This window comes from Dendrobates tinctorius, unplaced genomic scaffold, assembly GCF_039654945.1.
Source record: "Dendrobates tinctorius isolate UK_male_01 unplaced genomic scaffold, ASM3965494v1 ptg000163l, whole genome shotgun sequence".
Classification (NCBI taxonomy): Eukaryota; Metazoa; Chordata; class Amphibia; order Anura; family Dendrobatidae; genus Dendrobates; species Dendrobates tinctorius.
Window position 1 is genome coordinate 1,593,380 of NW_027361830.1, and position 26,685 is coordinate 1,620,064.

General features: G+C 43.0%; 1 protein-coding gene across 1 annotated transcript in view; it reads right to left on the reverse strand.

Moving 5' to 3' along the window:
* The window catches only part of EXOC2 (exocyst complex component 2), a 274,558-nt gene that overhangs the window by 232,500 nt on the left and 15,373 nt on the right, over positions 1-26,685 (reverse strand). Inside the window, exon 3 of the mRNA XM_073550138.1 lies at positions 21,870-21,996. Coding sequence (XP_073406239.1) covers positions 21,870-21,996 — 127 coding nt within the window. The remainder of the gene's footprint in view (positions 1-21,869; positions 21,997-26,685) is intronic.

Below are 26,685 nucleotides of genomic sequence, written 5' to 3' on the forward strand. Positions count from 1 at the left end.
CTCTGCCTGGGTTAGAATCCAAGATTCAATGGCCATGCCGTCAAACACAAGGCCCCTGAGTTCGGGTGGCAAATCGGCCCTTGAGAAAGTAGATCTGGACGCTCTGGCAGGCGCCAAGGAATGTCAGCGAGCAGCTGCATTAGATCTGCGTACCACACTCGACAGGGCCAGTATGGGGCCAGCAGAATCACCGGGACCCCTTCCGTCTTGATCTTCTTGATGACCCTCGGAAGTAGTGGCAGCGGGGGAAATAGATATGGGAGGCGAAACTGGCTCCATGGCAGAACCAACGCGTCCACAGCGATTGCCTGCGGGTCCCTGGCCCGAGCGACATATGTGGGCACCTTGGCGTTCACTCTGGATGCCATCAGGTCCACATCCGGAGTTCCCCACAGCGGACAAATCTGTCGGAAGATTTCAGGATGTAGAGACCACTCTCCGGACGCAAGACCCTGCCGGCTGAGAAAGTCTGCTGCCCAATTTTCCACGCCCGGGATGTGGACAGCCGAAATCACCGAGTGGTTTGCTTCAGCCCACTGCAGAATGTGCCCCACCTCGCGCATGGTTGCTCTGCTGTGGGTGCCCCCTTGGTGATTTATGTAAGCCACCGCTGTGGCGTTGTCCGACTGAGTCCGGACAGGGCGGCCTGCTAGAAAGTGATGAAACTTTTGCAGAGCCAGCCGAATTGCTCGTTTCTCCAATAAGTTGATTGGGAGGCGTGCCTACTGTGACGACCACCGTCCCTGGGACGTTTGGTGGCGAAACTCCGCTCCCCAGCCGAGGAGACTGGCGTCGGTTGTCATCACCAACCAATGGTCTGGGGGGAAAGGTTTCCCCTGGGACAGAGAGGAATTGGTTAACCACCATCCGAGCGACTGCCTGACTTGAAAAGACAGTCGGCACTGCCGATCGAGCGTGAAGGGATTCTTGTCCCAAGCTGACAAAAGGGCGTGCTGCAGGGGGCGAAGATGGAACTGGGCGAACGGTACCGCTTCCATTGCTGCCACCATTTTCCCTAGACTCCTCATCCCGGATCGGATGGTATGAGGGACTGGTTGCCGAAGTGTCCAGACTCCCTGCTGGAGCGCTCGCACCTTTTCCTGAGGGAGAATTACCAACCCTCAGCGAGTGTCGAGAATCATTCCTAGGAAGGAGATCATTTGAGCTGGCACAAGGGATGACTTCTTTGCATTGACCAACCACTCTAAGCGGGCAAGAGTATCTAGCGTGATGTTGACATTTTCCTCGCATGCCCTTATTGAAGGGTCTTTGACCAAGAGGTCGTCCAGATAAGGCAAGACGACTATGCCTCAAGAATGCAGTATGGCCATGACAACTGCCATAACCTTTGTGAACACTCTGGGAGCCGTGGCTAGCCTGAAGGGTAGTGCGACGAACTGAAAACGTAGCTCGCTGATGGCAAAGCGTAGAAACCTCTGATGAGGAGGAAAAATGGGGATATGCAGATATGCGTCCTAGATATCTATTGAGGCCAAGTATTCTCCTTGCTGCATGGCCGATATGACTGACCGGAGAGACTCCATCCGGAAATGTCTGATCCTGATGAATTTGTTCAGAAGATTCAGGTCCAAAACAGGCCTGACAGAATAGTCCTTTTTGGGAGCCGCAAAAAGGTTGGAATAGAACCCCTGATTTTTTTCGTGTTCCGGCACTGGAACAATGTCTCCGTTGTGCTGGAGTGATTTGATGGCTCCCAATAGAGCCCTTGCCTGGGCATCCACTCTGGGAAGCCGGGAAAGAAAAAAACCGTCTTGGCGGGTATCTGACAAATTCTATTTTGTAACCTGAGGCCACCAATTCCTTTACCCATGCATCGTGAGCGACATTGGCCCAGATGTGGAAAAACCAGAGTAGGCGGCCGCCCACCTTGTCGGTGTCGTCTGGTAAAGGCCTCGAGTCATTTGGCCGACGATCTTTGGGATATGGATCCCCTCGATCTGGGCTGCTGAGTATGCAATCTCCCCAATGGGTTGGCTCTATATGAGACCTGCCGCTCCCTATCCCGGTTGGGGCAGCCTGAGGCGGCGGAATTGGCCGCTGTAGTCCACCCGGTTTTGCGAAAGGCCCAAAAATGTGCCTGAAACGGGTGACGAAAAAGCGGCTTGACCCTTTGTTGAGGGAGAAACCCGCTCCTTCCTCCTGTGGAGTCGGAGGTAAGCTGATCCAACTTCTCCCCAAATAGGCGGCCGCACTGATATGGCAGGGAAGTCACAGACTTCTTAGAAGAAGAATCTGTTCGCCATGTCCTTAACCATAGGGCTCTTCTGATCGAAATTGCATTAGCGGCAGCAAGTGCAGAGCAATTGGCCGCATCCAAAGACGCATTGATTACATAGTCTCCGGCCATCGCCATCTGACCTGCGACCTCCGAAATCTCTGCAGGTAGATCCTGCTCCTGCACGACCTTGTTTAATGTTTCTGACCATGATATCATAGCCTTGGCTACCCAAGTTGCTGCGAACGAGGGAGCGAGTGCTGACCCTGACGCCTCATACACTGAGCGAGCTAAGCTCTGTATAAGGCTATCCGTGGGATCCTTAATCGAGGAAACACTAGGGACGGATAGCAGGGTCTTAGTGGCTAGGCGCGAAACCGGAGGATCCACCATCGGGGATTCCATCTATCTTTTACGGTGCAAACGGATATATTGCTTCGAGTGCCTTTTGACCCAAGAAACGCCTGTCTGGATGTTCTCTGTGCCGCTGCACTATGTCCTCAAACTCCAGTGAGAGGAAAAAATTCTGTGCTGGCGCTTCACTCGCTTAAATGTCACTTTATGCCTCACAGCCGCTGCGGGATCATCCTCAATCTCCAGGGTCTGATTGACTGCTTCTATGAGGCTGTCCACTGTTTCACGTGACCCTGGAGTGTCCAGGTCAAGGGGCTCGTCTGGGTCGTAATCTGAGGTCTGCTCGCTATCAACCACTGGTGACGGGGAGCAAGAAGCACAGCTTACCGATGCCAAGGCACCGGATGGACTGGGCGACACCATGTGGATTCGTTTCCTCCGGGTCTTCCTGGAGTGAGAGCAACCCCTGGAGGTTTTTGTGAGGTGGAGGTTCCCTCTACGGCCAGCGCGCCATCGTCCCTGCCCCTATCTGGGGCTTGAAGGGACTCTACTGCTCTTGTAAGCGACGCCATGGATTGTGACAGTGATCGGGCCCACTACGGGGGATTTGAAACATTGGTCGCGGTCGCAGGGGAGGGCTGCTGGGCGCGTTCGGCTTCGCATAATCGCAGCCCGACAAAAGATGCATGCAGCGTAAAAGAACGTGTGAGTCTTTGCCTTTTCGGACATACTGTATCTGTCCGCTGCTGGGGATGTGGGAAGGAGGTAGCACCTCGTTTTCCCTATAGCGTGGCCTCTCGGGCAGCACTTACCCCAGTCCTGCGCCCCCCCATCCTGGCTGCTTCGTTCAAATCGCATGCCAGCAGCTGTGGGAGTGAGCCAGCATGTAAAACTGCTCTAGGGGCGGTGGTTCCGTTCTGCAGCCTAGCCGCGCTCCGAAGCCAGGGCCTAAATTTCTTCGCCACCGCCCAGTGCGGGGGCGGGCCACCGGAAGTGACGCACGGCTCCAGGGGCGAGACTTCCGGCCGCGGCCTCAATTTTTCCCCTACCCGACCGGGGGGGCACAGTACATAAAAAACATGGCGCCACTAACTGCGCGGCGGCGCCGCCTGACGGATCCAGCCACCCTCAGCCTTGCATGGCCGGTGGCTTCCACCGGCTGGGGGCTCCAGCCCTGAGATCTTCGCAGGAGCCCTCCCAGACCCTCTCCTCACCGATGATCCTCTTCAGCCTGTGAGGGGGCCTTGATAAAATAGGACGGTGCAGGCACCCTAGCTCCATCTAATCCCTTCAGGGGGTGAGGAGAGGGACCGGGCGCCACCTTGCAGCACCGCAGTCTAAGCATTGGTGGAGCAGTGGGGGCCGCACGGACTAGTCTTGTGCCTCTGTACAGCCCATGGTTTCAATACTTAGGGGTGGTCAGAGCTAAGTCCGGCATTGTGTCCCACGAGGCGGGAGAGGATGCGTGGAGGGACACTCGCACGTGCTCGCCCGCTGTTGGTTTGGGGAAATCGGACCCTTTCAATAGGATCCTTTGCCCCTGTCACATCTTCATGGAAAAAGACGAAAAAAAGTCTGGAGAAAAAAAACAGGCATGTGCCTCCATGGACACTAAGCAAAAAACTGATTTCCGCCCGCAATAGGGGCGAGCGTGTATACGGCGGAGGAGGAGCTAACCTCTTTTTTTCACTTAGTGTCAGCCTCCTAGCGGCAGAAGCATACACCCACAGTATCTGTGTCCCCCAATGAGGCGAAGGAGAAATTTAATTTCTACTACTACAATGAAATAAATCCTGATTCTAACAGTATGTGCACAGCAATATTATAATGCAAATGTGCAAAAACAAACTGCAGCTCACAAATTCAGTAATGCAAAATATTAAAAAGCAACTCACAAGATAACATTTTTATCTTCTTTTTCAGATAGTTCACTCTTTTTTTCCTTTGATTGTTCGGCACTAACAGATCTGAATTTTACTTTTATGCTGGAATTTAAAATTATTACAAACTAGCTAAAGAGCCCGGCATTGCCTGGGTATAGTAACCAACTGTGGTTAGTTATAACAAAGTAAAGGACAACATCTGCAAGGAGTTTGTATGTTCTCCCCGTGTTTGCGTGGGTTTCCTCCGGGTACTCCGGTTTCCTCCCACACTCCAAAGACATACTGATAGGGAATTCAGATTGTGACCCCCATCAGGGACAATGATGAAAATGTGTGCAAACTGTAAAGCGCTGCGGAATATGTTAGCGCTATATAAAAATAAAGATTATTATTATTATATTATTATTATAATGATTATATTGCACATAAAAAACGTGCATCTAATCCTACCCTGTGTGATACTGATTGCTGAGCCGTGTATCTAATCCTATTCTGTGTGATACTGTCTGCTGAGCCGTGTATCTAATACTATTCTGTGTGATACTGTCTGCTGAGCCGTGTATCTAATACTATTCTGTGTGATACTGTCTGCTGAGCCGTGTATCTATTCCTATCCTGTGTGATACTGGGCTCCCCCTGCAGTCTGTGTCAGAGGGTGGTCTGTGTTGGCACAGTAATAAATTGTGTTATTTCTAGCTTTACAGAAGGACGATAACACCATAGAAATGATAAGAATAATAGGCCTCAGTTACCACAACTGTCTACAAAGAAAACTCTTGCTGATAGCAACCAATCACAGCTCATTTTTCATCTTTTAAACAGCTCTAGGACAGCGTGACGAGTTTTGAGTGGCGACTTTTGTGTTTCGACTTTTATGTGGTGAGGTCGGTGTATGTGTGGTGAAATGTGTGCGGAGGGTGGTATATGTGTTAAAGCACGTGGTAGTGTGTGGCGCATTTTGTGTGTGTGTGTTCATATCCCCGTGTGTGGTGAGTATCCCATGTCAGGGCCCCACCTTAGCAACTGTACGGTATATACTGTTTGGTGCCATCGCTCCCATTCTTTAAGTCCCCCTTGTTCACATCTGGCAGCTGTCAATTTGCCTCCAACAATTTTCCTTTCACTTTTTCCCCATTATGTAGATAGGGGCAAAATTGTTTGGTGAATTGGAATGCGAGGGGTTAAAATTTTGCCTCACAACATAGCCTATGACGCTCTCGGATTCCAGACGTGTGACTGTGCAAAATTTTGTGGCTGTAGCTGCGATGGTGCGGATTCCAATCCCGGACATACATAAATACAGTTATGGCCAAAAGTATTGACACCCCTGCAATTCTGTCAGATAATACTCAGTTTCTTCCTGAAAATGATTGCAAACACAAATTCTTTGGTATTATTATCTTCATTTAATTTGTCTTAAATGAAAAAACACAAAAGAGAATGAAGCAAAAAGCAAAACATTGATCATTTCACACAAAACTCCAAAAATGGGCCAGACAAAAGTATTGGCACCCTCGGCCTAATACTTGGTTGCACAACCTTTAGCCAAAATAACTGCGACCAACCGCTTCCAGTAACCATCAATGAGTTTCTTTCAATGCTCTGCTGGAATTTTAGACCATTCTTCTTTGGCAAACTGCTCCAGGTCCCTGATATTTGAATGGTACCTTCTCCAAACTGCCATTTTTAGATCTCTCCACAGGTGTTCTATGGGATTCAGGTCTGGACTCATTGCTGGCCACCTTAGAAGTCTCCAGTGCTTTCTCTCAAACCATTTTCTAGTGCTTTTTGAAGGGTGTTTTGGGTCATTGTCCTGCTGGAAGACCCATGACCTCTGAGGGAGACCCAGCTTTCTCACACTGGACCCTACATTATGCTGCAAAATTTGTTGGTAGTCTTCAGACTTCATAATGCCATGCACACGGTCAAGCAGTCCAGTGCCAGAGGCAGCAAAGCAACCCCAAAACATCAGGGAACCTCCGCCATGTTTGACTGTAGGGACCGTGTTCTTTTCTTTGAATGCCTCTTTTTTTCTCCTGTAAACTCTATGTTGATGCCTTTGACCAAAAAGCTCTACTTTTGTCTCATCTGATCAGAGAACATTCTTCCAAAACGTTTTAGGCTTTTTCAGGTAAGTTTTGGCAAACTCCAGACTGGCTTTGTTTATGTCTCGGGGTAAGAAGTGGGGTCTTCCTGGGTCTCCTACCATACAGTCCCTTTTCATTCAGACGCCGACGGATAGTATGGGTTGACACTGTTGTACCCACGGACTGCAGGGCAGCTTGAACTTGTTTGGATGTTAGTCGAGGTTCTTTATCCAACATCCGCACAATCTTGTGTTGAAATCACTTGTCAATTTTTCTTTTCCGTCCACATCTAGGGAGGTTAGCCACAGTGCCATGGGCTTTAAACTTCTTGATGACACTGCACAGTAGACACAGGAACATTCAGGTCTTTGGAGATGGACTTGTAGCCTTGAGATTGCTCATGCTTCCTCACAATTTGTTTTCTCAAGTCCTCAGACAGTTCTTTGGTCTTCTTTCTTTTCTCCATGCTCAATGTGGTACACACAAGGACACAGGACAGAGGTTGAGTCAACTTTAATCCATGTCAACTGGCTGCAAGTGTGATTTAGTTATTGCCAACACCTGTTAGGTGCCACAGGTAAATTACAGGTGCTGTTAATTACACAAAATAGAGAAGCATCACATGATTTTTCGAACAGTGCCAATACTTTTGTCCACCCTCTTTATGTTTGGTGTGGAATTATATCCAATTTGGCTTTAGGATAATTCTTTTTGTGTTTTTTCATTTAAGACAAATTAAATGAAGATGATAATACCAAAGAATTTGTGTTTGCAATTATTTTCAGGAAGAAACTGAATATTATCTGACAGAATTGCAGGAGTGTCAATACTTTTGGCCACAACTGTACATACACACCCACATTGAGCTTTATATCTACTATATAATTGTCTAATTCTGTCTGTCTGTAATGGAAATCCCACCTCGCTGATTGGTGGTGGCAGTTAGGCCACCACCAATCAGCGACAGTTGCTTAGTCGTCGTGGCAACACGGCCGCATTGCTTATTGTACAGGCACATTACAGCCGTTAAAGGCATCACTGCTGCGTTGCTCATTACACAGGCACAGTCCTGTACATATTCTAGAGTACAATACATTAGGTAATTAGGTAACAGTAGAACAGTGACTGCGGCTCTGGGTGTAACTTGCGTACAATACATTAGGTGACAGCAGAAAAGTGAATGAATGCAGCTCTGGGTGTAACTGGAGTACAATACATTAGGTAAGATCTGAACAGTGACTGCAGCTCTGGGTGTAACTTGCGTACAATACATTAGGTGACAGCAGAAAAGTGAATGCAGCTCTGGGTGTAACTGGAGTACAATACATTAGGTAAGATCTGAACAGTGACTGCAGCTCTGGGTGTAACAGGAGGACATTAGGTAAGAGCAGAACGGTGACTGCAGCTCTGGGTGTAACTTGCGTACAATACATTAGCTAAGTGCAGAACGGTGACTGCAGATCTGGGTGTAACTGGACTACAATACATTAGGTAAAGGCAGAACAGTGACTGCAGCTCTGGGATTAACTGGAGTACAATACATTAGGTAACAGCAGAACAGTGACTGCAGCTCTGGCTGTAACTGGAGTACAATACATTAGGTAACAGCAGAACAGTGACAGCAGCTCCGGGTGTAACATGAGTATAATACACTAGATGGTGGCCCGATTCTATCGAATCGGGTAGTTTAGAGTCTCTGTTAAAATAAAAAATAGTGATATACTCCCCTTCCGACGGCCCCCGGACTCTGTTCCGCATCTCACCACGCTACCGGCATCTTCCTGTCCCAGTAATGATTAGCGAGAAGGGCCGGAGATGACGACACTCTTGCGAGAGCGCGACGTCATCACCGGTGTTTCACACAAAGCATTACTGGGACCGGAAGATGCCGGGAGCGTGGTGAGAGGAGGGACAGAGTCCGGGGGCCACCGGAAGGTGAGCATATCATTATTTTTTATTTTAACAGAGACTCTAAAATACTCGATGCGATAGAATCGGGCCACCATCTAGTATTAGATAATGTAACATAGTAGATACACCATTTTATTTTCAACTCTTGAACAGTAAAGTCTTATCCAGAAGTAAACACACACTTTACCATCTGACATGAATCACATTTTGGAATGAAATTAATGATCTATCAGTGGTAAAAGATTTTTCATTGGATCACATTAATTATTATATAATAAAAATAGAAAAAAAGTTTAAGTTTTATAGTTTTTAAAGTTTAAAAGTAGACAAGTCCATTGAGTTCAACCGTTCAACCTACAGACTAACATGATGATCCCAAGAAAGACAAACACCCCATGGGGCAGATGATAATTGCCCTACATTAGGGGAAACATTCCTTCCCAAATGCACATATGGCAGGCAATCAGACTAGTTTTCCCTGGATCAATAAAAATAAACTAGGCACTCAATTTAAAGATTAATTTTTTGACTTTTTAATGTAGTCAAAGCAAAACGTTTCGGCCACATTTGGCCTTTATCAATTACATACTATACAGGAGTGTCAGGGATTCGTGGGAATCCTGTGGTTATTTAGTGAGGCACATCTCAGTATGGTCACTTTCATAAGAGTGTGGGGCGTTAAAGAGGAAAAACCCCAATGGTAAATAAGCCAGGGGACGTGGATGTGTGCACGTGCCTGGAGGAAGACACCAGCTTATTTGCCATTGGGGTTTTTCCTCTTTAACGCCCCACACTCTTGTGAAAGTGACCATACCGAGACATGCCTCACTAAATATCCACAGGATTCCCACGAATCCCTGACACCCCTGTATAGTTTGTAATTGATAAAGGCCAAATGTGGCTGAAACCTTTTGCCTTGACTACATTAAAAAGTAAAAAAATTCATCTTTAAGTTCAGTGTCTGGTTTATTTTTATTACTTCATGGTGTGGGATCCTACTACGGCACCTTCCTTAGTAGTGTGCACGATTCTCTGCTAGTTACCTGGCTCGACATCCCATCATAGAATCGACTACTCCTAACCAGTAATATAATATTTTTCAAGAAAGGCATTCAGACCCTCCTTGAACATTTTTAGTGGCACAAAGTTCCATAGTCTCACTGCTCTTACAGTAAAGAATCTGCATCTGTGATAATGATTAAACCTTTCCTGTAGACGTAGAAGATGCCCCCTTTGTCATCGATGCAGGCCTAAGTATAAAAACATTATTAGCGGATTTGACCTTTGAAAAACATTGGGAGAAATTTTATGAAAAACTGCACCAAAATCTGGGTCAAAAATTTGCAAAAAATTAAATTAGATAATCTGCAGAAGAATTGGCATGCTATATAGATTAGAAAACCTGCCGCAATTCCAATTTCCAAGTGTGAACTGACCCTTACGAAGTTATTACGTTTGGGAAAATGTACACCAAGGTGAGATCTAATATATGAGGGGAAAGTGCAGAGATCTTTCTAATGATCTTTTATAACTGGGCCTGCAATGACGACAAGGAGGCATCCTCTACGTCTAGAGGAAAGATTGTTTAATTTGCATGCAACGTGGACTCAATGTCGCCTTACAGTAATATACTAACGGTCTGCAGCATGCCAGCACTACAGCAATATAGTTACAAAACTCAACTTATGGAAATGCTCCAGTAGATGGCAATGTTATACCAAGAAATAGGGAAGACCCCGGCGTGGGAAGAAGTAGTTTGGACAATAAGTGGGTGGCTGAAGAATGACTTGGAACCTAATTTACTTTTCTGAATTCATTTTTATTACTGGATCTGATCTCTGGTGTTGACCCGGCACAACAAACACTGCTTGGACTTCACAGTGTAGGGAGAGAGTTGCTTTGTATCTGAGTGTCAGCATCTCTATAATTTGGCAGAAGAAAAAATAAAATGTGCGCTGGGCCTGCAGTTGTAAGGCACAGATGTCTCAGTGCACACAAGGAATCGAGACAATGGTCAAATAAAACCGGAAAGCCCAGAGTCTAAATGTTCCCAAGAACACAACATAATAATGCAGTAAAAAGGAAGCATAAATAGATGATTTATTGAAGAGCACAACTGTACGTTAAAACATGGCCCTCAATCAGATTTCAGCAGGCAAATCTTTCCAAGATGAGCACACGCTGTGCAAAGTCTTCAAGAGAAACACAGGTAAAAAATGAAATTAAAGCGTATGTATTTTACGCAGCGCCTTTCCTGCCAATATATCAGGATTTGCAGCAGAATTTTCACATTTTCACGCATGCATGCACGCTCAGCTCAGGTGAGTGTACAGGTGTCCTTATGATAAAAGGAGATTGAAATGAGGGAACCTGTAATTAAATAATGAAGTGTGAATCAGAACCTGGCAGTGTGATTGCAGTCAGGTACGTTTTACTCGGAAAAGGTGTATTTTTCTCAGGTGTCTCCGGTCAAATTCATCATTGCATTTGCACCAGTTTTTGGGTGTGAATACCTCTCAATTAATAACCTTGTGATTTGTGACAAATTCATGAAAAAAAATTGTGATTTTTTTTTTTTTTGCAAGTAGTCTTTTGTTTTCTAATAATTTTAACGTCAATATGGCTTTTCCAGATGTTTCAGACAGGATCACGAATTGCGACTTTATTCCCTTTATTTAAAAGTCGAAAAATTTGGGGCACCTCTACTTTCGTCCCCACCTCCCCCCTCCTGGAGTGCTGTACGCTAGATTAAAAGACACGCCTTTTATTTTTTTTTTTTAAATCTCACTTGGCATTTACATGTGAAAAGTCACAAAAATGGTTAAAAGGCAGAAAGGCAAATTTGGGCTTTGTGAAAAATTAATGAATCCTGTGTGCCATTTTGATGAATTTGGCACACAAAGTGACCGGGAAAACCAAAAAAGTCAAAAGAACCCAACAAATGATGAATCTGGCCCTTAGCTTGAAAAGCTGGTCGTGGACTCTAGGGAGAGACCTGACTAATGAGCTTCCCCAGCAAGTTTCTCCCTGCCTAACTGCAGTTGTTAACAGGACTTGCTCCCATGCGTGTACATAGGGAGAGACCTCATAATGAACCCGAGCAGCATAAGGAGAAGCCTGGTGGGAGACTACACCAGTCTAGTTAGGTCCCTCTCTAAAGTCCGTGGCCAGCTTTTGAAACTATGGGCCAGAAATATCATTTGTGGAGTTCTTGTCACTTTTCTTTTTTGACTTTTGGTTTTCGCGACCAGCTTCTCTCTGAAATGCTGCAGCATTTGACAGGTTCGTCTAATGACTGGTATCCTTTAAGCCTTTAGTTGGCATAGATTTGCTTTATAATTTGTACCACCTTCAGACAAATTATAAGTTTGTCACACGGTAAATAACACCACCCCCTTCCACCACGGTCTGCCCACATATTGTTTTTTGTTTTAAAATATACAAGAGTGCCCCAGATAATGGAGAAAGATAAAAAGTGGCAAATTATGGTGAACACTATAAATTATGTCTTTTTTTCATGCAAGTTTGTGGAGTAAACACAATAACTGATGGCCCCCACATTGTTTCAGAGTAACACATTGGACCAAAAAAGCATCATGCCTGCCAGGTTGGTTTTGGTTGACAGGCCTCTAACCATTAGCATATTTGCCGTATCATTTCTGATTTTACAGCCACGTGCGCACGGTGAGCATTTGATGAGTTTTTTACCTCAGTATTTGTAAGATAAAACCAGGAGTGGGTGATAAATCCAGAAGTGGTGACATGTTTCTGTTATACTGTTCCTCCGATTGTTCCTCTCCTGGTTTTGTGGTTTTGGCTTACAAATACTGAGGTAAAAAACCTCACCAAATGCTCAACGTGTGCACGTGGCATAAAAAGAGCTTTGTCGTGGTGTAGCCTGTCGGAATTTCGTGGTGTCTGTTCTTAGGGCAATCGAAATCTATGGACAGTTTTCCATTTTTTTTTTTTTTTTTGTTTCGCTTTTCTTTATTTTTGTATTGTATTTATACACACACACACATATATATATATATATATATATATATATATATATATATATAAATATACACACACATATACAAACACATGTATTGCTGAGCTATGAGAGAAAGATGTAAACTCTTTCTAGCACAGACTTTCTAGAAAGAAAAAAAAAAAAAAAAAGGCAGCATGTGAACAACTTGAAACAATAAAATGCCGCTGAGGACTCCACCGGCAAGAGTTAAGGTTGAGATCCCCAGACTTGGGCCACCCAGCTAGTCTACAAATGCACTGTCCTGGGCTCCCAATGGATTTCCTATCAGTCAGTTTTGGGACATTTTACATAAACATTCCCCTTGAAATGACTAAAGGCCCCTTTACCTTCAAGCAGGGTGTTTCCTTGGCTTTCATTTTAAGACATTCATCAGAAGAATATCTGTGTATTTGATTTCGCTCGCCCTTGTTGGGGAGAAACCACATTGGTTTCGAACTATTTCTGTTCCTCAGTTTCAAAGTCAAAGAGAAGGAAATAGATTTTCCGACGGTGCTCAGCATAAGCAAAATCAAAAAGGGATTAAGAATTTGCTTTGTGTATACAATGTAAGATCTAAATACGACTAGGGTAATCCGAGTCACGTCTTGGAAGGAGAAGGTGATTTGAAATTATTGGTGCGCCAAGTGTTCAATCAGGAACATGCACAATCGGAGATTTTAACTAATGCCGAGCCTAAATTTATTTACATCTACCACAAATACCCCAGCTGACGAGATCAGAAAAATCTATCAAACATATTTTTCAATTTTTATTTTTTTTTTAACACAATGATTTTTAAATATCAATATAAAAACAAATACAGATCCCAAAATAATATATATACACACATATATACACACATATATAATTTTTTTTTTTTTTTTTACTGCAAACTAACAAAGACAACACCAGATTTGGAGATAACTTAGAGTAATTATTTTAGAGTCCATCAGCACAGTAAGAACTTAAAGGAACCCTCTCATTTTGGACAGTTGACTTTAATATTATTAAATTCTACATATACAGTCGATAAAAAATATTTTATACTAATTTCTGTTTTCCAGTCCTATCAAAGTGAAAGAAAACTGCAACGGCTTACTCCTATGGGAGCATCGAACTGTCTGCTGCTCAGAACCCGAGAACCAAGGAGCACAGCAGTTTACATCTCTGGAGGGTCTTTAGACCTTTTATTGGCACGGTACTTCGATTAAGGACGAGAACAAGTGAAAATGCATTTTGCTTTGATGTTGACTAAACAGAAATTAGTGCCACGTACTATTGGTACAAAGAATAAGCATGATATAAAAACTACAATAAAATAATATGTAAAATGATATTTAACATTGCATGAGCAATTTCCGTAAATAATAAAAAGAAATTTGTGGATATACAAGCTATCCCTTTTAGTGTTATTATTCTGCACATCCTGATACAGACATATATGAAACAAGAATAAATAAAAATAAGGGAATACAATGCCAACAAACATACCATACATATATTAAACCAGATCTAAAAGACCAGACACATTATGTATGGCTTTGGTATAAAATACAACTCACATATTAACAACTATAGTTACATTTATTTAAAGGGCATATTACTTCTTATTATTTTTTACTATGTGTGTCATTTTAATACGTAAAAGGTGATGCCCAGCAAAAAATCTGTATTATTTTACTTATTTTTGGTTTTTTAAAGAAAAAAATAAGTTCAGAATAGGTAAAGAAATGTACATAAAATAAACTCCGTTCACCATCTATTCCCCCATTCCAATGCTTCCTTGTCTCCAGCAAGTCTAAAATTATTGGCGCATCAATAATATCCAGACTCGGGGACGTGACCACTGTAACAAATGACTAGTGTTTTTATTTTTTTTTTTTAATTAAAATCCATTAAGAACATTTTGTAAAACAGTAGTATTTTGTATATTATGTAAATATATTGACTTTTGCTAATTACATGTTCTTTGTAGGCCCTGATAAAGGTCATTCTGACTGAAACGTTGGCCTGTTTTCTTGTACAGACTCTATGTTGCACTACATAAAGTTTGTGTGTTTTCACCTGCAAGTTTTCAGTGCCGTGGTGTTATTTGATATATATACAATGTCACGGGGTTAGAAGGGGGACACAGCGCTCAAAGCGGCACTGATGTTAGAGGTTTGTTTTTTTTCAATTTTGTTAGGCACATTAGGGTTATTAAAAATGATGTTTGAGTAATGTACAACCCCTTTAAGTTCATTTTATATAAAGCTTTCTTAAAGCCTTCCTGACATTAAAATATGCGAACTAGCCTCCTACTTAGCCAGAGTTCTTGACCAACCCAGTGAAAAAAGTATATACCAAGATATACCTAAGATAAAAACTAGCCTAGCAGATACCCTACAATATACAGTTGTGGCCAAAAGTATTGACACCCCTGCAATTCTGTCAGATAATACTCAGTTTCTTCCTGAAAATGATTGCAAACACAAATTCTTTGGTATTATTATCTTCATTTAATTTGTCTTAAATGAAAAAACACAAAAGAGAATGAAGCAAAAAGCAAAACATTGATCATTTCACACAAAACTCCAAAAATGGGCCAGACAAAAGTATTGGCACCCTCAGCCTAATACTTGGTTGCACAACCTTTAGCCAAAATAACTGCGACCAACCGCTTCCGGTAACCATCAATAAGTTTCTTACAATGCTCTGCTGGAATTTTAGACCATTCTTCTTTGGCAAACTGCTCCAGGTCCCTGATATTAGAAGGGTGCCTTCTCCAAACTGCCATTTTTAGATCTCTCCATAGGTGTTCTTTGGGATTCAGGTCTGGACTCATTGCTGGCCACCTTAGAAGTCTCCAGTGCTTTCTCTCAAACCATTTTCTAGTGCTTTTTGAAGTGTGTTTTGGGTCATTGTCCTGCTGGAAGACCCATGACCTCTGAGGGAGACCCAGCTTTCACACACTGGGCCCTACATTATGCTGCAAAATTTGTTGGTAGTCTCCGACTTCATAATGCCATGCACATGGTCAAGCAGTCCAGTGCCAGAGGCAGCAAAGCAACCCCAAAACATCAGGGAACCTCCGCCATGTTTGACTGTAGGGACCGTGTTCTTTTCTTTGAATGCCTCTTTTTCTTCTCCTGTAATCTCTATGTTGATGCCTTTGCCCAAAAAGCTCTACTTTTGTCTCATCTGACCAGAGAACATTCTTCCAAAACGTTTTAGGCTTTTTCAGGTAAGTTTTGGCAAACTCCATCCTGGCTTTTTTGTGTCTCAGGGTAAGAAGTGGGGTCTTCCTGGGTCTCCTACCATACAGTCCCTTTTCATTCAGATGCCGACGAGATGTACCCTCGGACTGCAGGGCAGCTTGAAATTGTTTGGATGTTAGTCGAGGTTCTTTATCCGCACAATCTTGTGTTGAAATCTCTTGTCAATTTTTCTTTTCCGTCCACATCTAGGGAGGTTAGCCACAGTGCCATGGGCTTTAAACTTCTTGATGACACTGCGCACGGTAGACACAGGAACATTCAGGTCTTTGGAGATGGACTTGTAGCCTTGAGATTGCTCATGCTTCCTCACAATTTGGTTTCTCAAGTCCTCAGACAGTTCTTTGGTCTTCTTTCTTTTCTCCATGCTCAATGTGGTACACACTAGGACACAGGACAGAGGTTGAGTCAACTTTAATCCATGTCAACTGGCTGCAAGTGTGATTTAGTTATAGCCAACACCTGTTAGGTGCCACAGGTAAGTTACAGGTGCTGTTAATTACACAAATTAGAGAAGCATCACATGATTTTTCGAACAGTGCCAATACTTTTGTCCACCCTCTTTTTTATGTTTGGTGTGGAATTATATCCAATTTGGCTTTAGGACAATTCTTTTTGTGTTTTTTCATTTAAGACAAATTAAATGAAGATAATAATATCAAAGAATTATTTGTGTTTGCAATCATTATCAGGAAGAAACTGAGTATTATCTGACAGAATTGCAGGGGTGTCAATACTTTTGGCCACAACTGTACCCAAGATGATTCCTACCTGACTGTAGAGGTTGGCACCCTAAAAGAACGATCTTTTTGGCACCCCCACTCAGTGTAGGCTATCCCTCACTTCCCTGTTACACCCTATCAAAAAAAGTGGGAAAACAATATATCATAGGGCAGAGATCCTGGATGTACTAGATATCTGGAAGAGAAGGAGATGACGTTTGCGCTCCACAACTTGGACCGCAGTGCACGCCCGGTTTGATGGGGCGGAAATGACTCACGCGCTTCATACCCTGGAATGCAGGGCACTTCCGTTCAAGCGGGAGATGTGTTCTGATCACGCTGAATGGAGCCCATGATTGTGAGACTATTTCTGCACCTATGTTGGGCTGTTTGTGGGCATAGGCTATATCAGGTATCAAGCTAGTGAGTCACATTGGTTTGTGCCCCAGACTTATCATTAATGCTTTGGAGTAACCAATGTTTGGAATTGCATTAATGTTATATGTCTCGCTGCAACACTAGATTGGTTATCAGACAAGCAATGCTGCCTCTTTTGTTATTAGAGTATGACTGTGAATGATCAGTCCTTTGAATTATTGGAGTGCATGAAGAAAATAATATCATGAATCAGGTCTTGTTTGTTATTACCTAACAGATACCTTGTTAGTTTAAAGACTCTCTACATCTCTGCCCTATAATATATTGTTTTCCCACCTTTTTTTGATAGGGTGTAACAGGGGAGTGAGGGATAGCCTTCACTGAGTGGGGGCGCCAAAAAAATTGTTCTTTTAGGGTGTCAACCTCCACAGTCAGGTAGGGATCATCATAGGTATATTGTAGGGTATCTTTGGTATATCTTGGTATATACCTTTTTCACTGGTGTTTTTTAAGGTATTTGAAAATAAAGAATCTAGTTTTTATAAGGGAATATATGTGCACGTTAGATTATTATTTCCTGGACCAATATTTCTTGTGAGAGAATAGTTAATGTGGGACATACATTTGGGTCTTTAAACTCAGAACAAAGGCAAAGTATTTCCTCTTATCACATAATGTACTGATCAGCTCTCACATTCAGACCAACTATAACATTCTATCCTGTTGGTATAGGGTCCCCACTAGAGATGAGCAAATTTGTTCGGATTCAGTTCCAAATACGATCAGAATCGAATATTATTTTTGCAATATTCATCGAACACAGCCGAATGTCGTTAGAGTCAATGGGAGTAGAAATTACTGAATATGTTCGGAACCGATCATCAAACATAAATTTGGCACGAATAGTGTTCGAATATGGCCAAATATGTCAAAATCAGATTCGAGGACAAAAAACGGACAAATTTGCTCATCACTAGTCCCCACTTGTCTACATACAATGATTCCTGACACAAACCCTACTTGCAGGAGATGTGGAGAGGAGGCTTAATTCCTTCCCATTTTTTGGTCTTGCAAACTCCTTACCCCTATCCTTAGGGATGTTCAGAAGGTAATTTGAAAAATCATAGATTTGACAATACACTTTACCCTTTGCTGCTCCTGCCCCATCATTGAGATTACCATATCGATCTACAAAAATTCCATTTTTACATGACAGCAAGGGCACATACAAATCTGTTAAGGAAGAGGGACAAATCTCCTAAATCTCTCAGGTTTTCTAAAATTAACAACTTGATGCACATGGAAGACCAATCCCCTTTCATTCACAATTCTCATGATTTCAATCTAGTGGGTGGAATTTCAATAGACACAGGAACACAGAAACTTCCTTCAGGACTCCGAATGATAGACTAAGGGTCTGTGCACACAGTGCTGATTTTGCTGCGGATCCGCAGCGGATTTGGCCCTGCGGATCTGCAGCAGATCCGGCCCTGCGGATCCACAGCAGATCCGCAGGCATTGTACAGTACAATGCTAATCAATGGATTTTAAAAACCGCAGTGCACATGCTGCAGATTTTTCCGTGCGAATTTGCTGCGGTTTTAAATCCGCAGCATGTCAATTCTTTCTGAGGATTCCGCAGCGGTTTGACACCTGTTCCATTGTCCAGGTGTCAAACCACAGGGGAAAACCACTAGCAAACTGCAGGTCCCTTTACCTGCGGTTTTACCTGCAAATCCGCGCGGAAAAATCCGCAGTTCAATCCGCACCGTGTGCACTCACCCTAAGCGACTTTAGGTACCAAGGCCGGTCGTCCTTCTCCTGATTCCTCCCATCCTTAACCCATCCCTTTTCTTCCCCTCTTTCATTGCTTGTACCTCCTTGTAATGTATACATAAATTAAAAATACAAGTGTTACCATTGGACTTCTTAGTAGGGCATGTCCCTGTAAAATGCTGACACTACATAACGCAGCCTATTGGCAAGATGAATGGTAACAGCCTATTATCCATTTGTTATTATATTGTCAAGAGGCAGAATTCTAAAAGATTCTTCCAAACTTCATATTTTGGGAAGATACAAGTATCTACGGTACTAAAACAAACATGTTAAAGAGAATCTGTCAGCAGTTTTTTTTCAACGTCATCTGAGGGCAGCAAGAGTTTGAGGCTAGGACACTGATTTCAGTGAGGTGTCATTTTTTATCCAGTGAGAGTTTTTTTCAATACAATGAGTCTTTTATCAGTAGGAGATTATCACTGCCAACCAAGCTGCCTGTGTGTCTCCTGGTTCAATCAAACCTGCAGCACTGATTACAGACAATATACAATATACACAGAAAGCTGCCAGTCCAGGGGTGTGTCTGGGGTTAGCTTACTGAGGTCTGCTACAGGTTACATCTGAAAACTCTATGTCAGAACGGCTGCAGCCAGTAAGCTAAGTGACACATTGCTGGAATCAGTGTCTCTTATCCTACATTACGCTGCTCTCAGATGAGGTAGGAAAAACCTGCTGAGAGATTTCTTTAAGGCTATGTGCACACGTTGCGGATTCCGCTGCGGATCCGCAGCGTTTTTGGCCCTGCGGGTCCGCAGCAGTTTCTGCTGCGTTGTACAGTACCATTGTTTTCAATGGTAATACCAAAAGCGCTGTGCACATGCTGCGGATTTTTCCGTGCAGATTTTCTGCAGGTTACAATCCGCAGCATATCAATTCTTTGCGCGGATTCCGCTGCGGTTTCACACCTTAACCATTGTGAGGTGTGAAACCGCAGGGCTAAACCGCAGGTCTTTTGACCTGCGGATTTTTCAAAATCTGCACGGAAAAATCCACAGCACTTCCAACTACGTGTGCACATAGCCTAAGAGCGCTGACAGATCCTTCAGAGAACAACTCTTTTTAAAATCAGGTCAATGCCAAAAATAAAACCACTTAAAATTCAAATAACATCATCTCCATAGTGAACACATGTGGCTGCATGAGAGGTGTAAGGAGAGCAGTACCTTGATGTCAGCCTCTCCTCTGTGTACAGTGTATGTATAGTGAGTTATGTCATCGCTCTGTACACTCTGGGATGATATACAATCTGGAGGACACCAGGAGAAGTGGCGAAGGGCCAGGACACTAAATGCTAGATTTCAACAAGTGATTCATTTGTTAAACACATGACATATCCAGCTACAGATACCGACGCCAAGTGGATGGTTAGAGATCTAGTCTCAGACACCCACAAAGCCTCTTCTGACTGTTCAGATGATTACTTTATACAAGGGCTTCACTCATTTTATTTTACGAAATGAATGATTTATGACACACAAAAAACTTTTCGTTATATTTGTGTCTGAATTGACAAAATGCCTTAGAGGGAACATGTGACACTAAACATGAAGTCTAATTCGTGAGCAGCAAGAATCAGAGCAAGAGAAGCTGAGCAGATTAATATACACTATTGTTGAAGGAGAGGAGCTGAGCAGATTAATATACACTATTGTTGAAGAAGAGGAGCTGAGCAGATTCATATACAATATAGTGGAAGAAGAGGAGCTGAGCAAATTCATATACAGTATTGTGGAAGAAGAGGAGCTGAGCAGATTCATATACAGTATTGTGGAAGAAGAGGAGCTGAGCAGATTCATATACAGTATTGTGAAAGAAGAGGAGCAGATTCATATACAGTATTGTGGAAGAAGAGGAGCTGAGCAAATTCATATACAGTATTGTGGAAGAAGAGGAGCTGAGCAGATTCATATACAGTATTGTGGAAGAAGAGGAGCTGAGCAGATTCATATACAGTATTGTGGAAGAAGAGGAGCTGAGCAGATTCATATACAGTATTGTGGAAGAAGAGGAGCTGAGCAGATTCATATACAGTATTGTGGAAGAAGAGGAGCTGAGCAAATTCATATCCAGTATTGTGGAAGAAGAGGAGCTGAGCAGATTCATATACAGTATTGTGGAAGAAGAGGAGCTGAGCAGATTCATATACAGTATTGTGGAAGAAGAGGAGCTGAGCAAATTCATATACAGTATTGTGGAAGAAGAGGAGCTGAGGAGATTCATATACAGTATTGTGGAAGAAGAGGAGCTGAGCAAATTCATATACAGTATTGTGGAAGAAGAGGAGCTGAGCAAATTGATATACAGTACTGTGGAAGACAATGGAGTACTGTATATTTATGAAAATCCCTTCTCATTATGTGGTTAGGTGTCATATGGGCGGTCCTACTTAGTGATTTAAAGGGGAAATATGAGCAGTTTGACCTACAGGCAGCATGCATACTGCAGGCTCCCTCATTGCTTCACTAAATTGGTCTAACTTTTAGGCAGTGCAGACAGACTAGACCATCTCAAAATGTGCCACATTTATCAGAGCTGCTTATATGGCTTTATAATTCTGGCATGTTATTAGGGTGTCAAGCCTTTTACACAACTTATTAGTTGGCTAAATTTGAGACAATCATTTGTGACATATTTGTGCCTTTTAAAACATTCCCCATTTACTGGAAACTCACACCTAGGAATTCAGATGAAACATAGATTGAAAAATATGCCATGAAATTTGACACAAAAAGCCAGCGTATAGGATCCCTCTGTAGTCTTCCCAACCCTTTGTAAATGAAAAGAGACCTCTCTTTTAACGAGTAGGTAAAGTCAAGAGGACTGCACACAGGACTCTTCACACCGTACTTTACTGGCCTTCCCTGAACCGCAGAAGCAACAGCATAGAGTTTTTAGTAATCATTCAGCCAGTCTGTACTTCACATTATCTGTGATTCAGACAGCACGAGTATTCTTAAAAGTCAGTTCACACAATGCCCTAAATGCACTTTTTTTCTGCAGCAATTTTCAGAAAATGTGATAAAAACGCTGCAATTTTACCACGTTTTGTAAAATTGTGACAAAAAAAAGCATCATGTGAAAACATGCTTACAAGCTCAATACAGCTCACACAAGTTCTCTCCCATCAAATATAAAATTCTAAAAAGGAAAATATGACCATATCCATTTGTTACATAACAGGAACACTTACCTTTCTTTTTCAATGCCCAGTGGACTAGCAGGTCTTTGAGACAGAGGAGAGATTCCTTTATTTCTGTCTGTGCGCAGGTCATAATACTTATGTTCTTCCACCCATACTGCTGACTGATCCAAAATACCTACAACAACAAGACAAGTCAGAAACATGCAACGCGCACAAGCACAGCTTACTTCCTCTACCCGGCTACCATGGTCCAATTCCTGACTATCACAGTTTACTGTTAAATTGTGGGTACTGCTGCCAGAAGTCCATCAAAGGCATTGTCCACTAACTGGAAAACCCTTGTTGAAATAAAGTAATCCCTTTTGGTGAAGTAAGAACACCTTGTACACACACACCTCCCATCGCTGTTCCGGGGACATCGGCACTGGGTCTACCGTGACACTGCGATGCCACAGAGCCCTGCAGTCAATCAGCAGCCACAGTTGTACTGCTGAGCTTTTACTATTTCCACTTGTCTGAGGTTTGTCTGAAGGCGTGGACCTTGGAAAAGTGGAAAAAGTGAAAAGGCTGCAGATTGGCTGCAGGGTTCACACGACACATCATGCGAGCCATAGGAGACACGGCGGCGACATTGGTGGAATGGTGCAGGTATGGCAGAAGAGTGCAAGAGTTTTTATTTTACAAAGGGGACTACTTCATTTAGAATGGAGTTGTCCATGTACTGAACATCCCTTTAAGGGTATCCATATTAGGAGTGTTCATAAAGGGAACAAGTCATCAAGGTTCTTTCCGAAACAGGCTCCTACTGATCCGTTCTGTGCGCCGCTGCATACCCCCCAAAATTATCTTTAATCACTGCTCTGCCAAAGGCTATTTGGCGCCGAGAGGTCCAAAGGGTATGTACAGACCTCGGCACTTGCAGTTAGATCGCTTACCCAGCCTCTCTGCTTTTGATTGAGGTGGTCTGGATAGCGAGCTCACAGCATGCGCCAAGGTTGGTCTGTACACACCCAGCCCAGCGGATGGCTCAGCGATGAGTAGCAAAGCAGTGAATAAAGATAATTTTTAGACGTATGCCGGCATGCAGGGCCGCATGAAACCAAGCATAAGAATCCTAATTAGGAAATAAGGCAGCAGTTTAGTAACGGGAAACCAGATGACCGCTTTCCTTGAAACAGAGTACTTGGGGAAAGGGAACTTAAATTTTAGAGCAGTGTCACTGCAGGTTAACGGAATTCAGGACAGGCCATTTGTCCACAGATTAATGCCCAAAGCAAAGATCCCAGCTATGCAGTTGAGCTGACATTTTTTTAAACACACACATACCCCAGCTGAAAAGGAAGATTTTAAATCAGTATCTCATTGAACACAAGAACAATTAACAAAATTTTGACAAGACTGAGTTTCATGGTACAATTTAACAATCTACGACATGAAAGTAAGGTTAATAATATACAGAGGCTTGCGAAAATATTCACCCCTTTGTTTTGTTTTTACCTATTTTGTTATATTACAACCTCCGTTTAAATATTTTGCAATCTGATATGTGTATGATTCATCAGCAATAAATAGTCTACGTTAGTGAAGTGAGAAAAATATAGGCATGAATTAAAGTTACGGAATCAAGTAACTAAAAATTGGCATGTGCATATGTATTCACCCCTTTTACTATGAACACCATTAAGCAAGAGGCACCACTAACCAAACACAAACATGAAAACCAAGGAGATCTCTAAACAAGTCAAGGACAAAGTCGTGGAGAGCTGTCGAACACTGCTCTCCAAGCTAATGTGTAAAAGTTTTATTTCAAATAAAGGACTTTATTCTTGCTGTGTCTTTACTATAATCTTACTATGGGGTTTTTAATGGCTTGTAATGTGAATGTCTTATACACAGCTCTCCATTACTAACCTGAGGGCTTGATGTCAGCTGACATTGCAAAGCTAACATCAACCCCACAACTATTACCCTACTTGCCACTGCACCAGTGCAAGTGAGAAGAGGCGGGCAGAGACGGGCCTTCTCTGGGGCAGATTCAGACTGTTATTTTTAGGCTGAGTGGGGCAAAATCTATAGCCCTTTCCCAGTCTGAGAATACCAGCCCACAGCTGTCTGCTCTAGCTTGGCTGGTTGTCAAAAATAGGGAGTACCCCAAAACACTTTTAAAATTACTTATTTAAATAATTTTAAAAAATGGAGTGGTGACTCATATATTTTTGATAACCAGCCAAGATAACACTGACAGCTGCAGTCGCAGCTGTCGGTTTTGCCTGCACTGGTTGTCAAGAATAGAGGGGATCGCCAAGTGATTAATTATTACTATTTATGTATCGCACAGGTGCTGGTTGGTGAATATTATCATGGAACACCTGCTCTTGCTGCTATCAGCAAGAGCAGGCGTACGATGATGAGAGTATAACTCTTACCATCCGATGCCTGGGACCGGTGGTAACAGAAATGTTGGCTCACATGCTGCCATCTGTAAGGAGAAGTCCGTGTTCGGGGTCCGTGCAGGACACCAGGTGTCCGGTACGGACCCTAAACTTTACCGTTCAGGTTCGCCCATCACTACTGATAAGTAAAGCTTTGCTAATCTTTCTGTAGCCTTTACCTTTCTTGTGTAAAGTTAGATTTACTGTGGTTGAATTCTTGTCAATTAAAATTTTGCAGTCTAGACTTTAGCTGTGCTCCTATGAATTTCATTGGGGAGTACTTATATTTGCAACATCGTCTAGGAAAATTACATTTTTTGGGTGAGCAAAATAACTCTTGTTTGATTATAATCACTAACTTACATTTGTAGGAGTATTTTGTATTAGAAAATGTTGATTCTAAAAGGAAACTAACAGTTTTCTAACAAATTTGTTGGGATGTGCTCATTTATGGTGAGCACAGTAATAATATATTTATATATGTGATATATCTACACACACAGAAATAGAAATATAAAAGCAGCATTTTTCCATCAATATATGGGTTCAAAGCCCACTCTTACAAACAAAAGCTGAAAAAAAAAAAAAAAGGGAGGGCAATTCCCCAAAGTGTAATGATTTTTATTCAGCCTGTGATGTTTCGGCTCAGAATGGCAGAGCCTTTCTCAAGCAATACATAAGGTGAAGTGAACATTATATTATATAAATATGTAATAGGCATCGATAAAGGGATTAACATATTAATCAGCTAATTAAAGCAAAACCAACACTCACAGTATAATATACTGTAAGTACATATAAAATCCATACAAACTATATATGCATATAAACACATATACACCAAATTAGAAATAAATTCTTAAATGGATTGTATATAGCCTGCAGTGCATAAGAAAGGGTTAATTCATGCTCGCTTCTGGGAGGTCCTAACAACGATACACTGCCCCATTGCTGTAGGGAGATAAACATTTGGATTACCTCTGCTGGATACTCTTTCTGCTGTGTAAGAATCTGGTAGAAAAAGTCCTTTTTTTGTTTCAAGAAAAGACTTTGCCCTGACACTTTGCAGGGTGGGCTCACAATGCAGTGTCTGCTGGAGGTTTGGGTCAGGGGGATTTTCGGACAGATGCCTGTGATGGATGCCTCCGACATACAGGGGCATATACCTCCTATAGGATTCTGCATTATAAAATATAGAGCAATATATGGTTTTCTTGCAGGATGCCAGACTTTGTAAAGGTGCAGCAGACTCTACAAGTCCATAGAGCCAATACAGCCGAGGTATATTCACATATACTAGCCCAATGGAGGGGGAAAGGGCATTTGCCTCTGTAGGGTGAATGGAGGTTAGTGCACATATTTGATGTAACAAGGAGGTTGGCATTAAAGGGGTTGATGCTTTATTTTCAGAAATATATCGAGGGCCTGATTTTGTGACAGTTACTAATATAAAAGTATTACAATCTCTCCAACTTAAGGCCCCGTCACACACAGCAAGATCGCTGATTTTGTGACGTCACAGCGATCTCGCCAGCGACATCGCTGTGTGTGACACACATCAGCGACCGCGCCCCCCCCCCCCCCGCCGGGTATCACTGATCGTGCAGGATCGCCTTGGGCCATTTTTTGATTGTTGGTCTCCCGCTGGCCATAACGCATCGCTGCGTGTGGCAGCGGGAGACGAACGATCAGCAATGCTGCACGCTTGTATCTAAGGTAAACAGTGGGTTTCTAAGAGCCACGCGGCTCTTGGATACCCGCTGTTTACCCTGGAAACCAGCGAGCTAGCTAGTCCTGATCGCTGGAGGGGCTGCCTATGTGACAGCTCACCAACGATCAGCCTAACGATGTCCCAGCGATCCCATCCGTGTCGGATCGTTCGTGGGATCGCTGGGACATCATTATGTGTAACATGGCCTTTACTTACATTCCTTTATCTTCGTATCCAGTACTTTTATATTGATGGCCTGTCCTTAGGTTATCCCTCTCATATCGGTGGGGGTGCAACACCTGGATGTGATCAGTTGCATAGCACAGCTTCGTCAAGTGTATAGTGGCCATGGCTGGGCACTGCACATCCACCTGTATTTGAATGAATAGCAGATGATCTGCAGTACCCCGCTGCGGCCACTATGCACATGATGGCGCTATGATGTCCCACTCAACAACTGACCACAGCCTGCCGTCACCGGGAACCGCTGATCAGTGGGAATGCCAGGTGTCGCACCTCCACTGATCTGATATTGATGACCTATTTAAATTTAAATGTGAGCTACATTACTGCTCTAGAAAGTAAGAAAAATTGAGATAAGGTGTTTCTCGTTGCTGGGAACCTGCCTAATGTGAATCCGCTCCTAGGCTGAAGCCTTCATTTATGTGGGAAGGTAGGACTCTGCTGTAATTAAAAACGCCTGAGGCTGAGGAGTGCAGTG